Raw genomic sequence first — 18,819 nt, 5'->3', positions numbered from 1 at the left:
GGTGTGCTCACAGAAAAGGGATAAATAAGATTTCTCCCGCAAAGATTTTCTTAGCCCTCAGGCCAAAAAGCGGACATTAGGCGTAAGTCCCTCCGGTGCAGACATTCCTGATTCAACTTGTTGATTGACAGGGTGTCAAGCCTCGGAGGGACTTTGTTAAGTTAGGGAAAGCAACCAATTCTAATGTCTAGCTGGACAGAGCTGGACGCTTTGAAATAGGATGACACGACTTTTGTTTGACATCTCTGAATCAGGCTCCTTTCCCATACTAGATATGTCAATCAAGTCTTACAATTCAAAAACTCATGACTGTGTGTACTATATTACTAAGACAAAATGAAAAAGTGATACCCAGTTGCTTCAAAAGTTGATACATATATAGTACCAAAAGATCTGTTCCTAACAGCGCTCTGAGTGATATCATTCGCCCTCTTGAAAAGCAAAAAGCCCGTGTGACTCAGATCTTTTTGTATCTTGTACCTCAAGTTATCTCGCCTTCCAATCGTCAAGTTCAGACATAATGTCTGCTGAATACCCCATTTATGACCCGGTTCGTCTTTGACTTTTAGTTTCAACTTTTGGAGGATGTTCTGTTCTATGCGTGCAGAATCCCTGTCAACCCAGCTGCTGACTCTCGAAAGGTGTTTCAGCGTAATGGATCGCACGAGGCTTTCCGTCGAAAGGTGCTTAGAAAAATCGACCTGCGCACAATTCCTTGTGTTATGTTACTATACCTCGCGTGCTTCGGTAAGCCCTGATTAACAATTTAGAGCCTCAGGCTCCAGCTCGAACACATATAATCCTTAAGCTCTGTTGCTTGGTCTAATTCCCGCATATCTACTCTTTCATTGCCATCGTATGGCTGGGTCTTCAAGTTGACAGATCAAACATTGGAAATGCCAAAGTCAGTATCCTCGTACTTGAGATGAAGGCATACTTCCATTCCTAGTCTCAGAAGAGGAGAGATACTGATACCGAGTGCTGGAAATTCAGGTTGCTGGCTTAGAAAGGGATCTTCACCTGAAAGGCATCCAATTCAACATCGCCCTCAGCGCATTGTAGGCTTGCTTTTTTGTGTTTCAAAAGGTCTTGCAATCTTACAGCGCGCCTTCTGATTCTTACCTTGGTAAAACAGTACAATTACTTACGTCATCGTCAAAATTCCATCAAATCATATTTTGCGCAAAGTGGGGGCTAAGGTAACTTTATGAGAATTGAGCGCGAGAATCTATAGGCTTTAGATACTGATTGACTTATTAAAACAGATTTGGTTGCCGTTTTTGGTTTTTTGTTGGGGTAGGTTATCTTATCACTGAGCAGGCCAATCAATCCATGCACTCCATGTCGCTGAATAGCAACTCATCGATCTTTGGCCAAAGTCTGACCATGATTTCTTCGTGTTTTTATTCCGGTTCAAAGGTGTGGTCACAGTCTTTTCGGCGTTCATGTCGAACTACGCGTCTTTGCTTGCCGTGAGAGCTGTGTTAGGTAGGCCCTTGAAATTTTGTCTTTCGGTTCAAAACGGTTCTCCAACTGATCTGCTACTATGCATGGATCAATTCTTTTGATAGGGCTTTGTGAGGGTGGTTTGCAGCCTGGGGTTATATTGTACCTATCGTCACTCTACAGGCCTGAAGAGCTGCAGCTTCGAGTGGGACTATCTTTTTGTAGCACAGCCTTGAGTCACATCTTGGGTGGATTCCTAGCGTTCGCAATTCATCGTAGAATGGATGGGTTTGCTGGAAAGGCTGCTTGGTCGTAAGTACTTGAGAAAATGGTATTCCATATCTTCATATTAGTCGAATGAAACTGATTATCCCCTCAAATGACAGCTGGATCTTCATCATTGGTGCGATTGTTTTTTTCTTCTTCTATAAGTCACATACGCGGCCTGACGAGACATTTTTTTAACCTGAAGAGGGTACCTTAACTATCTTTGTTGCTGTCGTCGTCTGGTTCTTTCTATGCTCAAGTATCGAGACCGCTCCTTACTTGACCCCAAGCGAGCGCGAATTCGCAGGTTTGTCTGATCTTGGAAGTGAAAATTGAAGCGTGACGACATTTTCGATCTTAATTTCTGTGCTGTTGTTTTTTCATCTCTTCGCCCCTTCGCTGTCTTAACCTTATAGTTCAGAGGCTGAAAGGATCCAAACAGCTCGATGACACGAGAAACAAGCTTGAATCAGAAAAAGGGGAGCCTGAAGATAAAACAGCCGAAACGCTGCCTTCTCTTGACAACGAAAGAAATACTCTTCATTCGGATGAATTCGAGTGGTTCGAATGTAGAAGGGCATTTTTGGATCCACAAGTTTGGCTGATCGGTCTCAGTGAATCAGCTATTTCCATTCCGCTGGCAGCGTTATCTTTCTTCCTGTAAGTCTTGTGGGTCATTGATATCAGCAGGTTTGTAAAGTTGCTTATTTACTGGATTACACCCATCCTATCACAGACCAACGTGTATGTCGTGTGGTTCCATGCGTGATATGCGCCCCGCGCGAGCTTTTGGACTGATTAGGACTGAATCCTTTCCCGACACGCACTGACAGTGGTCAGCGGGATGGGGCATACCGGAGCCGCCGCACAGCTCTTCTCTGCATTGCCGTACATTCCCGCCTTGGTGACGGTAATAGCGTCTGCTTTACTAGCAGACAGATGGAGAATACGCGGACCCATCGTACTCGCATGCGTGCCTGTAGGCATCATTGGATGTAAGCACCTGTTTTGTTTCTACTTCGACTGAGGAACAAAGGTGTATTTTTCCTAAGATGACGCTTACATGCATGGTTGGATTTTAAAGACTTGATGTTGATCTTTTCAAAGAGCGCCGGAACCCGTTACGCAGCATTTTTTTTCGTCGTGTCCGGATTATACCCTGTCATACCCTGTCTTGTGTGTATCATTCCAATCAATACTTCTGGTGTCGTGAAACGGGCAACGTGTGTTGGAATCCAGGGAATGGTCAGTCTTGAACGCTTCGCAGTTCAATGTGACCTTTGCGATGAGCTGATCATATCATCTCTCACTGTAGATTCAGGGCTTATCTATCTTGATAGCACCTTTCATATACATAAAGGGTGAGCCCGAGGTGAAAGGCCATAAGATCGCGCTTGGGCTCGCCTGTGGTGCTTGGGCTCTGACGGCAGCCAATGTGTTGTACTGCCACTTTGAAAACTCAAGAAAAGCTAGCGGCCGAAGAGATCATTTGGCGGCACAATACCTCGAGCAGTTTCGCGCAGGGAAGACTCGTGCTCCAATCGGGGACCGAAGTCCAAATTTTTACTTTACACTTTGAACCGTGTTGAATTTTTCGAAGGCTGAGGACAGATTTCAAGCTCATCAGGGTACGGGATTCACAATGGTGGGATGGCCATACGACATTGGATACAGAAGAGTTGCAACGTGATTTGGAGTGATAAAGACGAGGATTCAATGTTCAACTTATACGTGATCCAATACAATCAGTTATATGTACGTACAAAGCAGTAAAGAACATTTTTAGCATAAGAGCATGTTGTTGTATTATATAATCTGTAGTAGTCATAGTATAGTATTTCACTTGGTAAAAAGATTGCTCATGTGTGTTATATTCTTGAGACATTTTTATATTCTTTGTGTGATGACAAATGCATCCAACATGGTGCAATGAATTTTGACGTAAGGATGTGGTACTATAGCATCTCGTGCTGCATCTTTTTTTGTGCTTGAATTGCAAAATGACATTGATATCTATAGTGAGTGTACTGTACCATCAGTACATTATGGTGTCAATGTAGGATATAGAATATTGGATTGGATTTGTAATGCTCTCAACACATCTTCTACCAAATCCAACCTCAAAAGCAATGAAGGCAAGGCTGTTTTGCAATGACTCACCACACTACATAGCATCCATGTTCTCAATTGAGTCAGCTCCTTCCAAACTCCCCACAGCAATAGTAAACCCACAAATGTGTAATAGTCATTTCTGCAAAATCACAAATCCATTGTTGGGTAGCATTATGTCAAAAGTTGAACACTTTCCCGATTGGAAAACAATCAAATAGCCACATACTGTCTCAGCAATCCAGTTATGAGAGGAACGCTACACTCATTAAATCGGGTTGCTTTCCAAAGTATCATATCTGAACAAGTATTTATGCTGATTGTCCATATTGAGCCAATCCATTATGCTAGATGTCACTTCACACCAATCAATATGGTTCCCCTCCCTCTATTGAAAATTTATGGTGATCAAGAAATTGGCTCAAAGGTGTCCCTTTACCTCAAAAGGGGAATTTTGTTCAAGGTGTGCCTGCATATTGATTTTTGGGCAATATATTAGTGGGCTTCAAGTTGGCCAGGAAGTGCCTTATAATCTACTATTGTGCCAAACGCGGAAAGTCATCTGATACAAATTGGAGTACATGGCGAGCTGCCACCCCCAAATTTCGAATATCATACCTAAGAGTCGACAATGACAGTACTATCAAACACACACCCGCAAATGGAAACTCCATAGCTCAAAAAGGTAAATCAGTTGATTAAATGCACCAGGGGTTCCAAAAAATTGATTACATCCACTTGAATTTCCAATAGACTACAAATCAAAGATAATTCAAGAAGAAAACAAATAGAAAATGAATTAAGAGATACTCTCAAGATGTTAGATAAAAGTGAAAAGATCCAGAAAAGAATCATCAATTCTAGTGAAATGAAAGGAAGATATTAATATAGAAAAAAACAGATTAAAAATGTGTATAGTTTATTCAGAAATCGGTTTATAGCTTAATAACAATCGTTTTTTGAATTCATTTTGATTATCCCATAATTCAGCAGCTTCTACATTTAAGGGTGATTCATTATTAGGTTCTATAGGTCAAAAAAAGTTGATTAATTGGAGGAAGTCTGAAAAAGGCAATTGTATACAAGGCTGAAGAGAAAGAACTTACCACCAAAAAGAGATTGAATTGAAATTAAAATGGTTTGAACAGATAATACAGCTGACCATTTCTCTTTCAAAATATCAAGACAAATATTCCCATGAAGATCAACATTTGGATCTAAACCGAAAAGGGAAATATTAGTATTTTGAGGAAATTTGAAACGGATTCTTTTTTTAGAAGAAGACAAAAACTTACGATAACAGGGTGATTCGAATTTAACAATAGGTGGAACAAAAGGATAATTTGAGGGAAAAGAAAGTGAGATTTTAAATTTCAATGAATCATAGACCTATAAACCCAAAAAATTGTAAAATCAAGATCATTTCAACGGTACAAATCAGATGGTTTAGAGATAAAGAAACTTACTGTATCAGATGGCCCTACAATGGTACCAGTCCATTTGGTCAAATCACCACCAACTGGAAAAGCTGAAATTCCAGTAGAAGCAGACATCTAAAGAAAAAAATTCTGGTAAGTTTCAAGCGAGAAAGTAAATCCGAAATGTTTAAAAGATAAAGTGTACCATAAGAGTCATAAGTTCAGATGAAAGTCTATAAAAGAACAAAGGAAAAACAAAAGATCAGTCTCTTTTTCTCGCAAAGATGATAAGAAAGTCATCATTAAGGATGATTTTTTTTTGAGAAACTAACCTTTTTGTAACATTTGAATTAAGTGAGATTGGTGTAGAATTTTGATTATTCTTTGGTTCAGTTTGTGAGATTGAATTACTGTTTGAAGATGAAGCCATGATTGAAGTTTGATTGGATGTAAAGTTGAAAGTAAGACTGGTGTTGGTGAGTTGTGCTGAGTTGGTGGTGTGTTGTCGGTGAATTGTTGAGTGGTGAATCGGATTCGGTTGTTATTGTTTCGGCTGTCACATACAGGACAGTAGAGTTTAAATGAATTTCTACTGAAACGGCCATCTGGGTACAAGCATACCTAAGCCTGAAGAATATACGTATACTGAATACCATACTCGCCGTTCTGATCCGTTCAATCGAATCGCAATCCATCTCATTCTCAATCGCATTTCACCTCAGCCTAGAACTGTCTCAATCCATATCAAACGAAAAGTCTCAATCCAGCTTAATCATAATCAATAGAACAAAATGAACCCCTCAATGATGTAAGCTTATATTCAAACCCAACAAATCCATCACAATACAATTAATTCTAATGAACCTGAATTCCATTCCCAACCGAACCATCAGGAAACCCAAGTACTCTCCAGTAATCAAACCAAGACCTCATCTGATGGGTATCACGTCACAAACCGTATCTAAATGGATTCCAACTTTAGGAGTAAGTCTCTCCGTAAACCTATATTAGTCTTATTCACTCATTTGTTGACGTTTTTTTTCCTTTTGTTCAGCTTTGGGGTGCAGGTGTAGGTTGTGCTGTGACTCTTTTTGCATCTGCAATGTAAGTTTCGACTTGGTGTTCAAATCGATTGTCAAAACTTACGACCTCAATGACTTGAAAATTTGATTTTGTTTAGTCCTAGATTTCAAAATGACGTATTGAAGAACATTCCAGGAGTACGTTTGGTTTTTCTTCCAACTGGTTTTGATCAATTTAGATTCCAAACAGCTGATTTATTTTTGTATCATGTTGAAAACTTTTAGGTGGCTGGTTATTATGAATCTAAAATTCCAGAATGTGATAAACCATTCTAGGAAACTCAATCTTTTTTCATTCTCATTACATTTTTCTTTCTTGATATATAAATCTTCTTTTGTTTTCAAAGAGGGGAGACCTTTTTTAGTTTGAAATTCTTACAGAATTTTTGAAAACAAAAAGGAAAATACTCGATAGACATAGATAGACATCATAAAACTTGCCATTCTTTTGGAGATCATGATCTGAGTTTTAGTTTAAACTGATACTCTTGTTTTTGCATAAAAAGCAAGACCTTGAAAGCTGTCCAATCTTTCCTCTTGGTCAAGGCGTGTAAGTAATCGGCAGACCTAAACCAAGAAACTGATTTGTAGATATGTATGATGTTTGGTTGATAACCTAAACACGAATCGAGTCTATTGATTCACATCATTCAGTTTACCACTCATTCCCAAGCGATTTGGAGGGGTCAAGTCATTTTTTTCTACCGTTTTGACCGTGTACCAACTTGTCCGAATTCTAAAGATTTGTGGTCAACTTTATACACAAACAGGACGCCCTCTTGGGCCTTCAAGGACAACTGGATTTCTTATGAGCCATAAATTTACGAAAGGAAAACCTGTTGACCACATCCCCCCCAAGCAATCAACTACCTCAACTGGTATGTAGCTGTAAAAAAATACCGTCTCGTAGAGATTTAGCTGTGAATGTTTTGACCTGAGTCCTCCTATTGGCCAAAGTCAATTAAACTTCCTTCGCAATTCTCCAGAATGAAGTTCATTGGTTTTCTTTGCATTGATTGACTAGCAAATGTTTTATCTTAAAAAGATTCATCGCTAGTGTTTTAATTTGTATCAAATTAAGTGAGTGACATTTCCCCTCATCATTAGGGTATATCAAAAAGTCCAACAAACGTGCAGAGACAAATAAATAACAACAGTTCATCTCAAGAATTGGCGTGGTTCTGCGTGTTACACTTATCTTGAGGACATTCTAGATACCATACCCAACATGATCAAGTTTGATCCATAGAAACCATTAGTCAGTCAATGAGTGAATATGTATTATATGCTTAAGTGCGAATGAGTTAATTTCTAGCAGGTAAACTTACGTTGAAACACAACTTGAGTCGCGCAATGATACGTTCTCACAACATGATCCGGGTCCCGATGCAAGCACTCTTTTGATTATTCGAATTTTAGGAATTTAGAGCCAAATTTCAAAAAATTAGTCTTCAATCATTATACAATTGCGTATTAAAAAACCCTCTCTTCAAGTTTTCTTTGATCAATTACGGTACTCAAAACAATCAGGTTCGTGCCACCTTTTTCAAAAAATGTCAAAAACATAGATTCAAAGTTGACCTTTTGGCGGGGGAATTCCTGGGAATTCGCTGGAACTTTGTTTTTGGATTTTTCTACAGTTCATTTTCCCCACAAAAACGACATTTTGAAAGCAGGTTTTCAAGAAAGGTAGCACGAACCTGATTGTTTTGAGTACCGTAAACATCAAAACTCAATGAGATCTCCCAAAGATATCTAAAGGCAGTTTGATTTAGTCTGAGATGAAATATGGAAGTAGACTCAACCAATAGGTCTGTCCCCGTCACCTTGATAAATTGCGACATTACAAAGTACTTTTATCTTCGGGGCCATTAGAACTCCATTGGGGTCTACACAGTCAACAGCAGCTGTATGTGGCGATGACCCATCAAATCAGAAAGTTAAGCTCAATATTCACATTTTGCCATCGATTCTAGAACACAAGCAAACTTTTTCTCACCTGGTATCAGTCCATCATTCCTTCCACACCAATCACAATAATGGTAAACCGGGTCGGCATTTTTGGTATATGATTGACACACTTGGAGTATAATTTTTTTGAAGGAAGGAAGGTGTTTGAAATCTTGAATCAGTCCACAATGATCCCTCAAGATGATAAATCATTGATTGAATTTGAAGACGTGAAAGACTACAGGGGTGAAAGGAAGCGTTGGAGTTAGACCTACAATACTTCTTTTCCCCCGGCTTTGGTATGTTCCAACCGTAAGTGCAGTCGAAAGCATTGGCATCTACGAACATATGCGACCCGAGATTTCCGACGAGCAGAACAACGAGAAAAAGATTGAACATTTTCAGAAAATAAGTTTTTAAAGTCTTTTGCTAAAGTTAGCAACGAAGATAGAGCAAAGATCAGGCAAATTTAGCGAGTGAAAACAAATGTCATGGGATTCAGCTTGTCTCTTTGACAAAAGCGGCCTTATATAGCAAACCAATTTCAATGTCAAATATGGTTGTTCCGCCTGAAGCCTCGAACATAAAAATGTGGCCATTCATTCTTTGAATCTAGCCACCCGCTCGTGGTGATTGGAGAAATATAATTGTGACACGGGCTGGCCGATCCGTTCACTCCAAAGCTCTTCACGAGGTCAAATCAATCGTTCAAGATTCCCTTTTCAAAGCCTCGGAATAGGTGGCGCGAAGAACCTCACCGATTAGGGTTCGGTTCACCTCGTGGCTCGTGCTCAAGTGAGAGTTGTACTCAGTGGCATAATGCATTCATCCACTTGAATTATGAACTATCCAAGCTTAAGGAGAACAGCGACCCTAGATCTCTGTGACTGCCAAGAACTTAAGGCTTGGAAACCGTAGATGATTTTGCTATTTAAACAACATGTAGCAACTTCCATAATGGACGCCGGGCACTCGAGGAGTCACTGAAGCCTCGGAGTCTTCTCCTCTTTCAGCTCTCAAAAACTTTATTTTACACAAACCTGCCGCCTTTGAGGCAATCCCAGCTTACCACAATGGCAAAAAAACCTCTGCCTCAAGAAGAATCGCCTGAAGTCTTGGATCAAATAAGTTGATGCTTGGACCTGTGTTAAGCTAGCGAGCGCGAGAAATGAGTCTGTCAAGGAATTGACTGTCAACACATCATACCAACCGACGATTACTTGCAAATTGCAACATACCAAACGTTGCTACGAAGCGACCCATGACTTCATACATACAGATTCAAAAAATCGTTGTAATCCGTGAGCATCAATGAGAATTGTGATAAGATTACTTTGTGGAATGATCTATAGAACATACACGTATAAAGAAAGACCTAACAAATATCTGGATTGCTAAAAAATGCGTCTTATGTTCCCTTGCAATAACGATTAACCGGTCCTCACCCTTTGTAGTGTGAATATACATATATTCGTGTGATCATATGAACAGAAGGCTGTTACATACTGAAGATCATGTTCTAACCCACAACAAGAGCCTTTTTCTACGTCTTTTTCTCAAGAAGTCGATTTGTTTGGGAGATGATTAATATTATAAAAATTAGCATAGCATTAGCACAAAAAGATTAGTACAAAGAATCAACACAACATTAGTATCAAGTAGTAAATCATTAGCACAACATTAGTATCAAGAAGTAAATCATTAGGATGGCATTAGTATCAAGTAATAAATCATTAGCACAACATTAGTACAAAAAAGTAATACAAGATGTTCAGAGAAAAAAAAACAAGAAAGTCAAAAAGAAAGGTTTCGAAAAAAACGCTTTCAAGCCTTACGAAACCTTTTATGTAAACTCCCTTTAAAACCTTGAGAAAGTTTTTTCCTCAACGAATTGATTCGAAGATTACTACCCGCCCCCGTCCCATTCCCCATTGCAGTCCCCGGTCCCGTAATAGTAGTAGTAGTAGAAGGATTATTTTGCCCCACATTATTAGAAGATAAAGATTGTAAAGAATCAGAAGGGTTTACCATAGACCAAACAGATCCGGTTTCATGTCGGTTTGAAGGATTTTTTAAAATCGAAAACCTTTCAATTGGTGAAACCGATTTAGATTCTGAATTGAAATTCACTAAACTATTTTGGAAGGTCATTTGTAATCTTTGTTGAGCTTGAGTTTGAGTTACAGTTGCAGGTTGTGATTGATTTAAAGATGAATTTAATGAATAGAAACTACTGATTGAGTTTGATCCAGTAGATTGGCTTAAGGTTGGAGTGTTTTCTTCTTTTGGTTGATTTTCATTCTATCATTGTTCAAAAAGAAACAAAGAAAAAAAATTAGTATTGATTTTGTTGAAAAAGGATTGCGATAGAATCATGGGATTTACCTTTTGTGAACTTTGATCAGGTTTTTTCGAAGATTCACTAAAAGTTTCAGTAAAAGGATTAGGTGATAAAATCGAAAAAGGTTTCTAGAACAAGCAAATCATTAACAAATCATCCGAGAAAAAGAACTGATCAAAATCTTGTTTATAACGCACCGAATCAGTGGTTTGAGTTTTGACTTTGATTCCCAATGGTTTTGAATTCAATTGATTCAATGATCTTTTCACAGGTACTCTGCCAGTAGGTGAAAAGAGTCCTAATGGATCATCAACCTGATCGAGATTCATTCAGAAAAATTCAAAATCAGTCACAAAATTCATTCCATTCAGAAATCAAGAAAAGTTTGGCCAATGCCTAATTTGAAAATAAAACTGAAAAATCACTTACTTCATCGATTACCATTTGTTCTGAGTTTTGATTCTCCTTTTGATTGTGGTTCTGATTTCGATTTGAATTCAAACTCAAACCAGACTTAGAATGAGGCATGGTATGATTATAAAATGAAAGATTAGAAGAAAAAGTTTGATCACCCGAACCAAAATGATTCATCATAACCTCTTCTAAACTACTGATATTCATTCCTTTAGATCTCATTGTATTTTGTTGGGTGAATCTGGATTTCGAGTAATGATAGTGATGTTGTTTTGATGATGATTGGTATGGATGTTTGGATTGGTTTTGATATGATTTTGATTGACTTGTTCTTAATGAGATGTTTTGTTTATCTTTTTGATTTTTAGAATTCGAATTTAAATTTAAAAAATCTTGAAAGATATTAGATTTAGAATCAGAAATATTAGAATTCGAATCTAACGTATCTTTTGGTTGATAGTGATGAGGTGTTTTAAATTTAGATGGTTTTGATCTATGATGATGATTTAACTTTCTTTGAGTAAGAGCTGAAAATTGATTTAATTCAATTTTAGTATGAATCTTTAAATCAGGTGTAGTAATAATAATGGGAGTTCGAGGTTTTATATTGGATAAATCGGAAGTTGAAGAAATTCCAGAATGACTAAAAGTGGTGGTCAAACTTTCGATGATGCTACTTGCACGCCTTTTCAAACTTTTGCGTGGTGGTGTATCATGTTTCTTCAAATGATTAGGTGGTATCAAGTTATACATCGTCGTTGCGGTTGATCGTTGTTGTCAAGTCAGTTGATCTTTTCGAGAAATCTTCAAAATTGATCCTCGAGAAACGTTGTGAATTGGATTTCCAAAGTAGTTCGCTACCAGGGAACGATTTCTTGAATTTGGCGATTCGAAATCGAATTCAAGCTTGAAAAAAGTCTGATTTGAATTTGAAAGGATGAAGTCAGTAAGACGAGTGTGTAAATGAGTGTTGGATTGGAAATGTAGAAGATAAGCTTGGAAGGTTGAATCGGTTGGATAACTTGCTTCATCAAAAGAGCTTCTTTCCATGAGTTTAAATACTCTTGAGATTCAAAGTAAGCAGTGAAGCGAGTCAGCGAGACTGATTCTTCATTTCGATTTGAACTGTTCGAACATCATCACTTGAACTGGGAATGGCGCATATTTGACCGATTCTACAAGCCATTGAAGATAAATCACAAGTTAGACCAACAAGAAGTCCATCTTGAGATCAAACGATATCTTCCGTCAAAAGGTGTTAGTCGATTTCATAATTTGGTTTCCTTCTACACATATTCCATCTTTCTCAAAATTTAGATGAACTTCATATATCGATTGCAAATAGGATTAGTAACTGTTATTGAATTTGAAGTGATTCGGTTTGTGGGCGTAAGGGTCGCTTGAAACCCACGCCTTGAAGATACGCAAAACGGCATGAAGGCTTTGAAAATGCGGTTTGTGCCTATATGCATGTAGCCGGCTGGGGGCGGTAAAGAGTGGTAAACTGATACGGGTTCGATATTCGGACAGTACAAAAGGGCGGGAAGCGCAGACAGGGGCAGACAGGTGTTGATCATAAAGGGCGGAAACAATAAAAGATAAGAAAAGGCTTGAAAAAGATGAAGGACTGTGATGAATTGATGAGAATAGGTTTGGAAGCTTTGTGTGATCTGTGCTCAACTCGACATGAGATCCTGAGGTCTACCGTCTAACCTAAAGTCCCTCTCAGCAGAACGAGTAAAGTGACATCGACGCGGACAACCCGATAACCTCCCTCATAAAAATCCTTGTCGCAACCGTTCGGCGAAAGATACGGATCAGATCATGGATGTTCTGTCTTCCTTAAACGAACGGCGCCTTCCTTCAGAGTGTCATTACCATCATGTCAATTTTCATCGAGACAATTAAGGAACTCCGGGAAGAATCCGTAGCCTTGAACGGGATCGATCGAACGCCCCACCGTAATTTGAACGCATCGCCAGTAAACCACGCCTAGACTCAGTCCGTGATATTGCAGGACCAGGTTTCCCAGCAGGAATATGAACACTATGTTATGGTGTTCGTATTCTATCTCTTGAAGTCGACAAGTGATCTGAAGTTCAGATCAAACGGTCAACCCATACCGCCGCACTGTCTACTTGACAGATTCCAGATGGGCTCAAATTTGAGCGTACGATCCGAGACTCGGATAGCACTTCCGAAGCTTTTTGGACTGAGCTGGCCTCGGATCATGATGTCATTCACCGGCACCGATAAAGGAGGCCTTTTGTAAACACGCATCGCGGTCCACAGATATCGTTTCTTACTTCATCATTATTTATCATGAGGTTATCGATCTTATTACGCAGAAGTTTCACGGCATGACTGAGTTTCAATGCGGTTTATTATGTTTCTCCCCAGACATTCAATCGGAGAGCTCCAATCGCTGCCGAGTCAGATCTCAAGTTTTTGAGGAGCCGAGGGTATATTTGGGACCCTCGCATCGACAGCATCCTCAAAGTAGCTTTTGCGAAACGTCGGACGATTGTTTTCTCCAATTTGAGAATTTTTAATTTTTAATTATCGAGTACGGCCCCCTTCTGAAATCAAAAGAGGCTTGATGGCGGCGACTATACGAGGTTTCGCTTGGAATGTCATCGTTCGGGGGGTTCTCAGTGAATCAGATATGATCCCGAAGTGACTTCAATTAATGGTCTTCCGCCGGAATGATAACATGAATCAAGACTAGCTGGTTTACGGACTTGATTTCGTCAATTTCCTAAGACTCGCACAGTTCCAAAAGTACCAACCTTAATATACTATGTTATGTGGCAAAAGTCTTCCAACATCGTCTTAGGAGTCGCAATTGCTCGGAATAAAATGATCATCGAATTCTTCAAACTTTTTCATTGTCATTCGGATTCCTCATCTAAAGACATGGAATTTCCTGCACTCATATAGTTTCTTTTGATTATTGACATTATAAAGATATCATTCACAAGTGTTTGACCTGCGCATCTTTTTCAAACCTATATGTCATCCTCGATCATCCTTACACTCACCGTCACAGCAGTAAGATATATTTCAACTCTTTGAATTATATTCAGTTTCAGTTTCTTCAAGTTTTGAATGAAGATCAAGTCTTTCGGACAACTAACGTGTCTCCCGAACCTTTTTTTCTGACCATGGAACATGAACATTACTCTAGCCCGTTTTTCTCTTGATCAGTGGATACATTTTTGCAAAGTTTTCACATTTTTTCCATGAAGTACCAAACAAAAGATCATCTTCTGTCTTTGCTTGTCTCTTGGTCATATTGCACGCTACTCAAGCTTCAGCCGAAGTTGGGGTGAATAATTCCTGATAGAGATATATTATGTTTCTTTGATTTAAACACGAAGACTAATATCTAATGACTCTAGGCAGCTTGGTGCGCTACGACCGGTCTAATACAAAGTCGGACAAATTTGAGTTTTGATCTTGCACAAACTTCTTGTGCGATCTTCAGCGTAACTATAGTCCAGTAAGTAAGGCAGCTCGTAAGTACTTCTGATGCGGTATGAATCTCGAACTTAATATCTCCTTTGCCACTCTTTCTTTGTCGAAACAGGATTCATTATTGTAGCCTGATCTATTTCATGATCAAAAGACGCGCATGTTGGCTTGTAGTAGCTACAATTCTTACGATGTTGATGCTACTTATCTCAATCGGCACAATCATCCTTCTGAGCATCGCTAAATCCGGCTTCAATCCAGCAAATGCAATCAAATCTAAAACTGCAACAATTCGAATCTTTTCTCTCATGTCTATGCTTTCTTATCTCGGTGGGAACGTAGTCTTTGATGGGATTATTTGTTTTATGATTTCTTTCAATTTAATTCGATCTGGATGTCTCAATTTGGGTACGAGGATGAGAACTGTGGTACGGAACTTACTTCTTCTTACTTTAAGGTACAATCATTCAATCTATTGTTCTGCGAAAGTGAGGATTTACTCTCTTATCAATTTTTGGTCAGGACTTTCTTGCTTACTACCGTACTGATGGCTGGCTTGGCAGTGATGACCCTATGTGAGTCTGCACTCATGTGGTTCATATGATCATATTGGAGAAACTTACTGATAATGATCTATGTGAATTTTTCACCTCCGGGGCGAAAAAAGCTGCAACACTTCCTCGGAATCCTAATCCACAATTAGCAAAAGGAATCCCCATAATGTGGATGTCTTTCACCAGTCTTTTAAGTCGAGTTTATATTCTTTCATTCTGTGAGTCCTTGATATATCTCAACAATTCAAAGTTCATTCATCATACGAAAAGCTAAAAACAAGTCTCTTTGAAATATAAAGTCTCTAGCTTTGTGGGTAAATCAAATGAAAATGCGAAAAATGCTCCATCACCACAGTTCTTGAATTCTTTCAAGATCGAAACTCATCAATTTACTGAAAGAGATATTCACCGAGTAAGTTTTTGTGTTGCATGTCATCGTGCACACACGACGACTTTTGAAAAATATACACAAGGATTATTGTAGAGCTGGATTTTACACCAGTCCAATCTGTTTTGTTCAAATATGATAAAATGTGTAATCTTGCTCAATTTTTAGCTACACCTCACAAGAAGGGGTACAGTCTCAGATGGCTGCTTTATCCTGTGTTTGAGTGCTTGCAGCAATCGCACTTTTTTTCCTTGATCCATTTGGTGCGTGCCAAGTTTTATGGACTTGTGGATTTCATGGATCACAATCTATGTAATCTCAACACTTACCACCCATGCTCATCTCTCACGTTCACGTGTCAGCTGAGCATGTTCGGGATGGCGCCCGCCGTCCGGCCTGGTTTGCGTGATCTGGAAAGTTTTCTTTCTCGCACAAACCAAGCTGGTTGTTAGTATGGTTCTCAAGGTTATGGGGGATCTCTTCGTCTACTTCCCGTCCTGCCGGGTCTCGCGTGGGGCTCGGCAAGGCGAGGATCTCCCCATACCCGCGTGGGACCAGGCTTACAATCTGCATAACGTGTTCTTATTGCTCTATAACAATTGAGTAATCTTGATTCCCCGGGCTATCTAGGTACTCATGACTGGCGGGATTGTCCGTCGCGGGACATCTGGTACCGATACACTCTTGAAGGCTGTTGGAATGGGGGCGAGTTTTCAGATCGTTTTAAGAGTTCTAAAGTCATGTTACAAGTTCTAGTTCTTTCCTGGTTGAGTGGTTGATGTGGTGCGTCTGCTGATCATAAGGTTTGCCCTGTACGCTTCTGTTTATATCGTACAGCGTAGGTTCTAGTGTCTTCTTTCTTTTGGTCAAAGTATAATCAGCCTATACTCAGTAGATTCTGTCTGACTCAATTGCCTGAGGCCGTACTCACCAATCAACGGGTGGCTTGCTTATTCCTCCGATCTATCGCCCAAAGGAGACTTTTCGCCGTTTCCAGCTCCTCCACTTGGTACTCTTTCAGGTAGACGTCGACTGCTGAGGATTTCCAGCGGCCTTGCTTCATTATCCGTTCTCTCTCCCAACCGAGGTTCCATCTTAACGAGGCACCTCCCACTCGAAAAGAGTGTCCTGACCAATCACCCGACTTCACGCCGCTCTTTCCCCAGAGGGATTCTAGGCGATCAATGAACACTTTCTTTGATAGAGGTTTCCTCCCATCTCCTGAACCGTACCCAAATAGTGCGTCATCTTTACTCCACCGGTGGTTCCGTTTGATCATGCGTTCCAGGGCAGCTACTGGGTCTAGTATAGATGGTTGCGAGGATATCCTGACGGTTTGTGGTTCTCCGGGCTTGGCAGTTTTTGCCTTCCACAACGTAAGTACCGCCACTCTACTTTCGTCTCCTCCTTCAAAATCTATATCCGTGATTGTTAACATTCCTTCTGTTCTTGTTTCTCTAGTTAGTTCGCCAATTCTCATCATCCCCCAGAACGCTACGATGGCGGCTGTCGCTACGGCTTCGTCTATGTCTGACTTCCCCGCTAGATCGCATACGAGTCCTATTAGTTCTGCTACCTGGATGGGGTTCTTCTCACCCTTCTGCTTTGCCGTCGGAGTTAGGTTCTCTTGCTCTTCGGCTCGCTCGCATGCCTTTATCAGCGCCTTGATCATCTTTTGATTGAGATCTGGTGGTGTGAGTTTGGTTGCCATCTGCCACGCTGTAAGTCCGTTCAGGTATTTCTCTATCGTTTTAGCTTTGACCGTTCTCCTAGCTGACGAGTCCTTGGCTGCCTTAGATTCACCTGCCCAGACTATGAAACCATATATATCGTTCGCCTGAACTGGTAGCGCGGAGTCCCAATCCTTTCCCTCGCTCTCAATGTACTCTTTAAATTTTGCCACTGCACTCGAGTATCCCTGCTTTGTCGAATCCGCCCAAGCGCCGCTGACCATATGTCTCGCGATCTGGAGGGTTTTCACATCGGCAATCTCGTCTTCGATTCTCGCAAAGCTGGGCCGTTTGTTTTTCATGGCCGTTTTAAAGGGGATGTGGTGCGATGGAGGGTGGTGTGTCGAGGTAGGAGTGTAGCACTGAGCTCGGTCTGTATTCTCTAACTGGGTTCTAAGGTCGTTGGGAGACTTGAGGTATTATGTCTTCCTCCGTGGTTGAGAGAGGTACAGTTGACTCCTTGATAAATTCCTTTAGGTCTTCAGGTATCTCGACTTGTAGTCTGTCCGAATCGTATTTACTTATTCGTATCCCTCTGGATAGATCGTCCGCGTCATTCTTTAAGGATGTAACACGTTTCTCCTCCAGGTCGCAATCCAATTTGACTAGCCTCCTTTGTATCCTTCTCCATTCATTGTTAACTGCGATGTGCTTTGACTTCAGATTACGGACCACTCCTTCCGTCGTGGTATTGTCCGTCAGGAACAGGTACCTCTTACCTCTGACGTCCTCTTTCTCCGCTAGCATTTCGAGGCCGAGTCTGACTGCTATAGTCTCGGCCCAGGCTATATCTCTTTTTACGCCTAGCTGATCTACTTCGTTCCAACCTTCTTTTAGCTTCCACTGAGCCCATCTGTTTCCTATTATTACTCCTATGCCGTGGTTGGTAGCTGTGTCTCCTACCCAGCCGACGTCTATTGACTCTTTCTTTGGGATTAATTTATGGTTTTTGAAATCCTTTAGGACTCTCTTCCATTCCCATAGGTCGTCGTGTACGTTCTTTGGCATGAGTCTCGGAGCTCGCTTTTCTTTCCAGGAGGCCATCCAGTGGTCTAGGCTAGTGTTGAAGCACCGCATCTGGGGTAGCATGTGAGTCACGTGAGATAACCTTCCCCTTAACTTTTCTATCTGTTTAAACGTGTGGGGTTCTGCTCTGTTTAAAGCTTCGTCTACTTGCTCTCTCTGTTCCTTGAGTTTCTCTTCGGGTAGTCTGACTGATTTTTCCCTACCGTTCCAGATGAACCCGATGTATTTCTGTTCGGTGGCAAATTCTGCATATTTTCCTTCGTTTGTTTTCACCCCTAGGATTGCACTTTGGGCTACCACGTCTTTCATCGTTGTTTTGTTATTGTTGTTGACTACCTTAATGAAGAGGTTATCGTCCACCCACCGGAAGACTTTGTCGAAACCGAAATGGGCTTTCATGATATCTTTCCATGTGTCCGCTGGTCCGCCGAAACTACTGCATCCCGCTACTCCCCCGAAGGATACTCGCGTGTCTAGGATCAGCAGGTTGTCGTTTGTTCTCAGCATCAGGTATCGCCATTGGCTCGGGTGAGTTGGGATCTGGCGATATGCCTTTTCCCAGTCAAAGATGCCTAGGAGGAATTCTCCCTCTGTGTTTGCAAAGAAGAACGCTACTTTTG

The 18,819-nt window shown here is 40.5% G+C and overlaps 6 protein-coding genes across 6 annotated transcripts; 2 read left to right on the top strand and 4 right to left on the bottom strand.

Moving 5' to 3' along the window:
* Window positions 1-677: 677 nt before the first annotated feature.
* On the top strand, window positions 678-3,292 carry MELLADRAFT_36671 (uncharacterized protein; the record flags this gene model as incomplete). The annotated part of the gene is made up of 14 exons (XM_007411129.1): window positions 678-747; window positions 876-904; window positions 994-1,058; window positions 1,136-1,199; window positions 1,266-1,296; window positions 1,420-1,488; window positions 1,572-1,758; window positions 1,833-1,849; window positions 1,919-2,020; window positions 2,214-2,373; window positions 2,450-2,466; window positions 2,547-2,708; window positions 2,798-2,958; window positions 3,029-3,292. Coding segments are annotated over 14 exons (1,398 nt in total), but the record flags the coding sequence as incomplete, so codon positions are not given.
* Window positions 3,293-4,741: 1,449 nt separating this feature from the next.
* MELLADRAFT_63956 (uncharacterized protein) lies at window positions 4,742-5,670 on the bottom strand (the record flags this gene model as incomplete). The annotated part of the gene is made up of 6 exons (XM_007410987.1): window positions 4,742-4,848; window positions 4,929-5,039; window positions 5,118-5,211; window positions 5,289-5,375; window positions 5,446-5,473; window positions 5,573-5,670. The coding sequence occupies 6 exons, from the start codon at window positions 5,668-5,670 to the stop codon at window positions 4,742-4,744; spliced, it is 525 nt and encodes a 174-aa protein (XP_007411049.1).
* A 428-nt stretch (window positions 5,671-6,098) lies between these two features.
* MELLADRAFT_87829 (uncharacterized protein) lies at window positions 6,099-6,598 on the top strand (the record flags this gene model as incomplete). Its single annotated transcript, XM_007411130.1, has 4 exons — window positions 6,099-6,224; window positions 6,295-6,344; window positions 6,421-6,460; window positions 6,548-6,598. The coding sequence occupies 4 exons, from the start codon at window positions 6,099-6,101 to the stop codon at window positions 6,596-6,598; spliced, it is 267 nt and encodes an 88-aa protein (XP_007411192.1).
* An 887-nt stretch (window positions 6,599-7,485) lies between these two features.
* MELLADRAFT_123560 (uncharacterized protein) lies at window positions 7,486-8,671 on the bottom strand (the record flags this gene model as incomplete). Its single annotated transcript, XM_007410986.1, has 5 exons — window positions 7,486-7,532; window positions 7,651-7,719; window positions 8,128-8,229; window positions 8,322-8,402; window positions 8,548-8,671. 5 exons carry the CDS (start codon window positions 8,669-8,671, stop codon window positions 7,486-7,488), a joined length of 423 nt encoding a protein of 140 aa, XP_007411048.1.
* Window positions 8,672-9,858: 1,187 nt separating this feature from the next.
* On the bottom strand, window positions 9,859-11,780 carry MELLADRAFT_78046 (uncharacterized protein; the record flags this gene model as incomplete). Its single annotated transcript, XM_007410985.1, has 4 exons — window positions 9,859-10,573; window positions 10,658-10,741; window positions 10,811-10,927; window positions 11,043-11,780. 4 exons carry the CDS (start codon window positions 11,778-11,780, stop codon window positions 10,097-10,099), a joined length of 1,416 nt encoding a protein of 471 aa, XP_007411047.1.
* A 307-nt stretch (window positions 11,781-12,087) lies between these two features.
* MELLADRAFT_72097 (uncharacterized protein) lies at window positions 12,088-12,679 on the bottom strand (the record flags this gene model as incomplete). Its single annotated transcript, XM_007410984.1, has 1 exon — window positions 12,088-12,679. A coding segment is annotated over one exon (305 nt), but the record flags the coding sequence as incomplete, so codon positions are not given.
* Between the last annotated feature and the right edge of the window lie 6,140 nt (window positions 12,680-18,819).

This window comes from Melampsora larici-populina, assembly GCF_000204055.1.
Source record: "Melampsora larici-populina 98AG31 unplaced genomic scaffold MELLAscaffold_23, whole genome shotgun sequence".
In the NCBI taxonomy this organism is placed as follows: Eukaryota; Fungi; Basidiomycota; class Pucciniomycetes; order Pucciniales; family Melampsoraceae; genus Melampsora; species Melampsora laricis-populina.
This window is presented reverse-complemented; position numbering and strand designations above follow the sequence as displayed.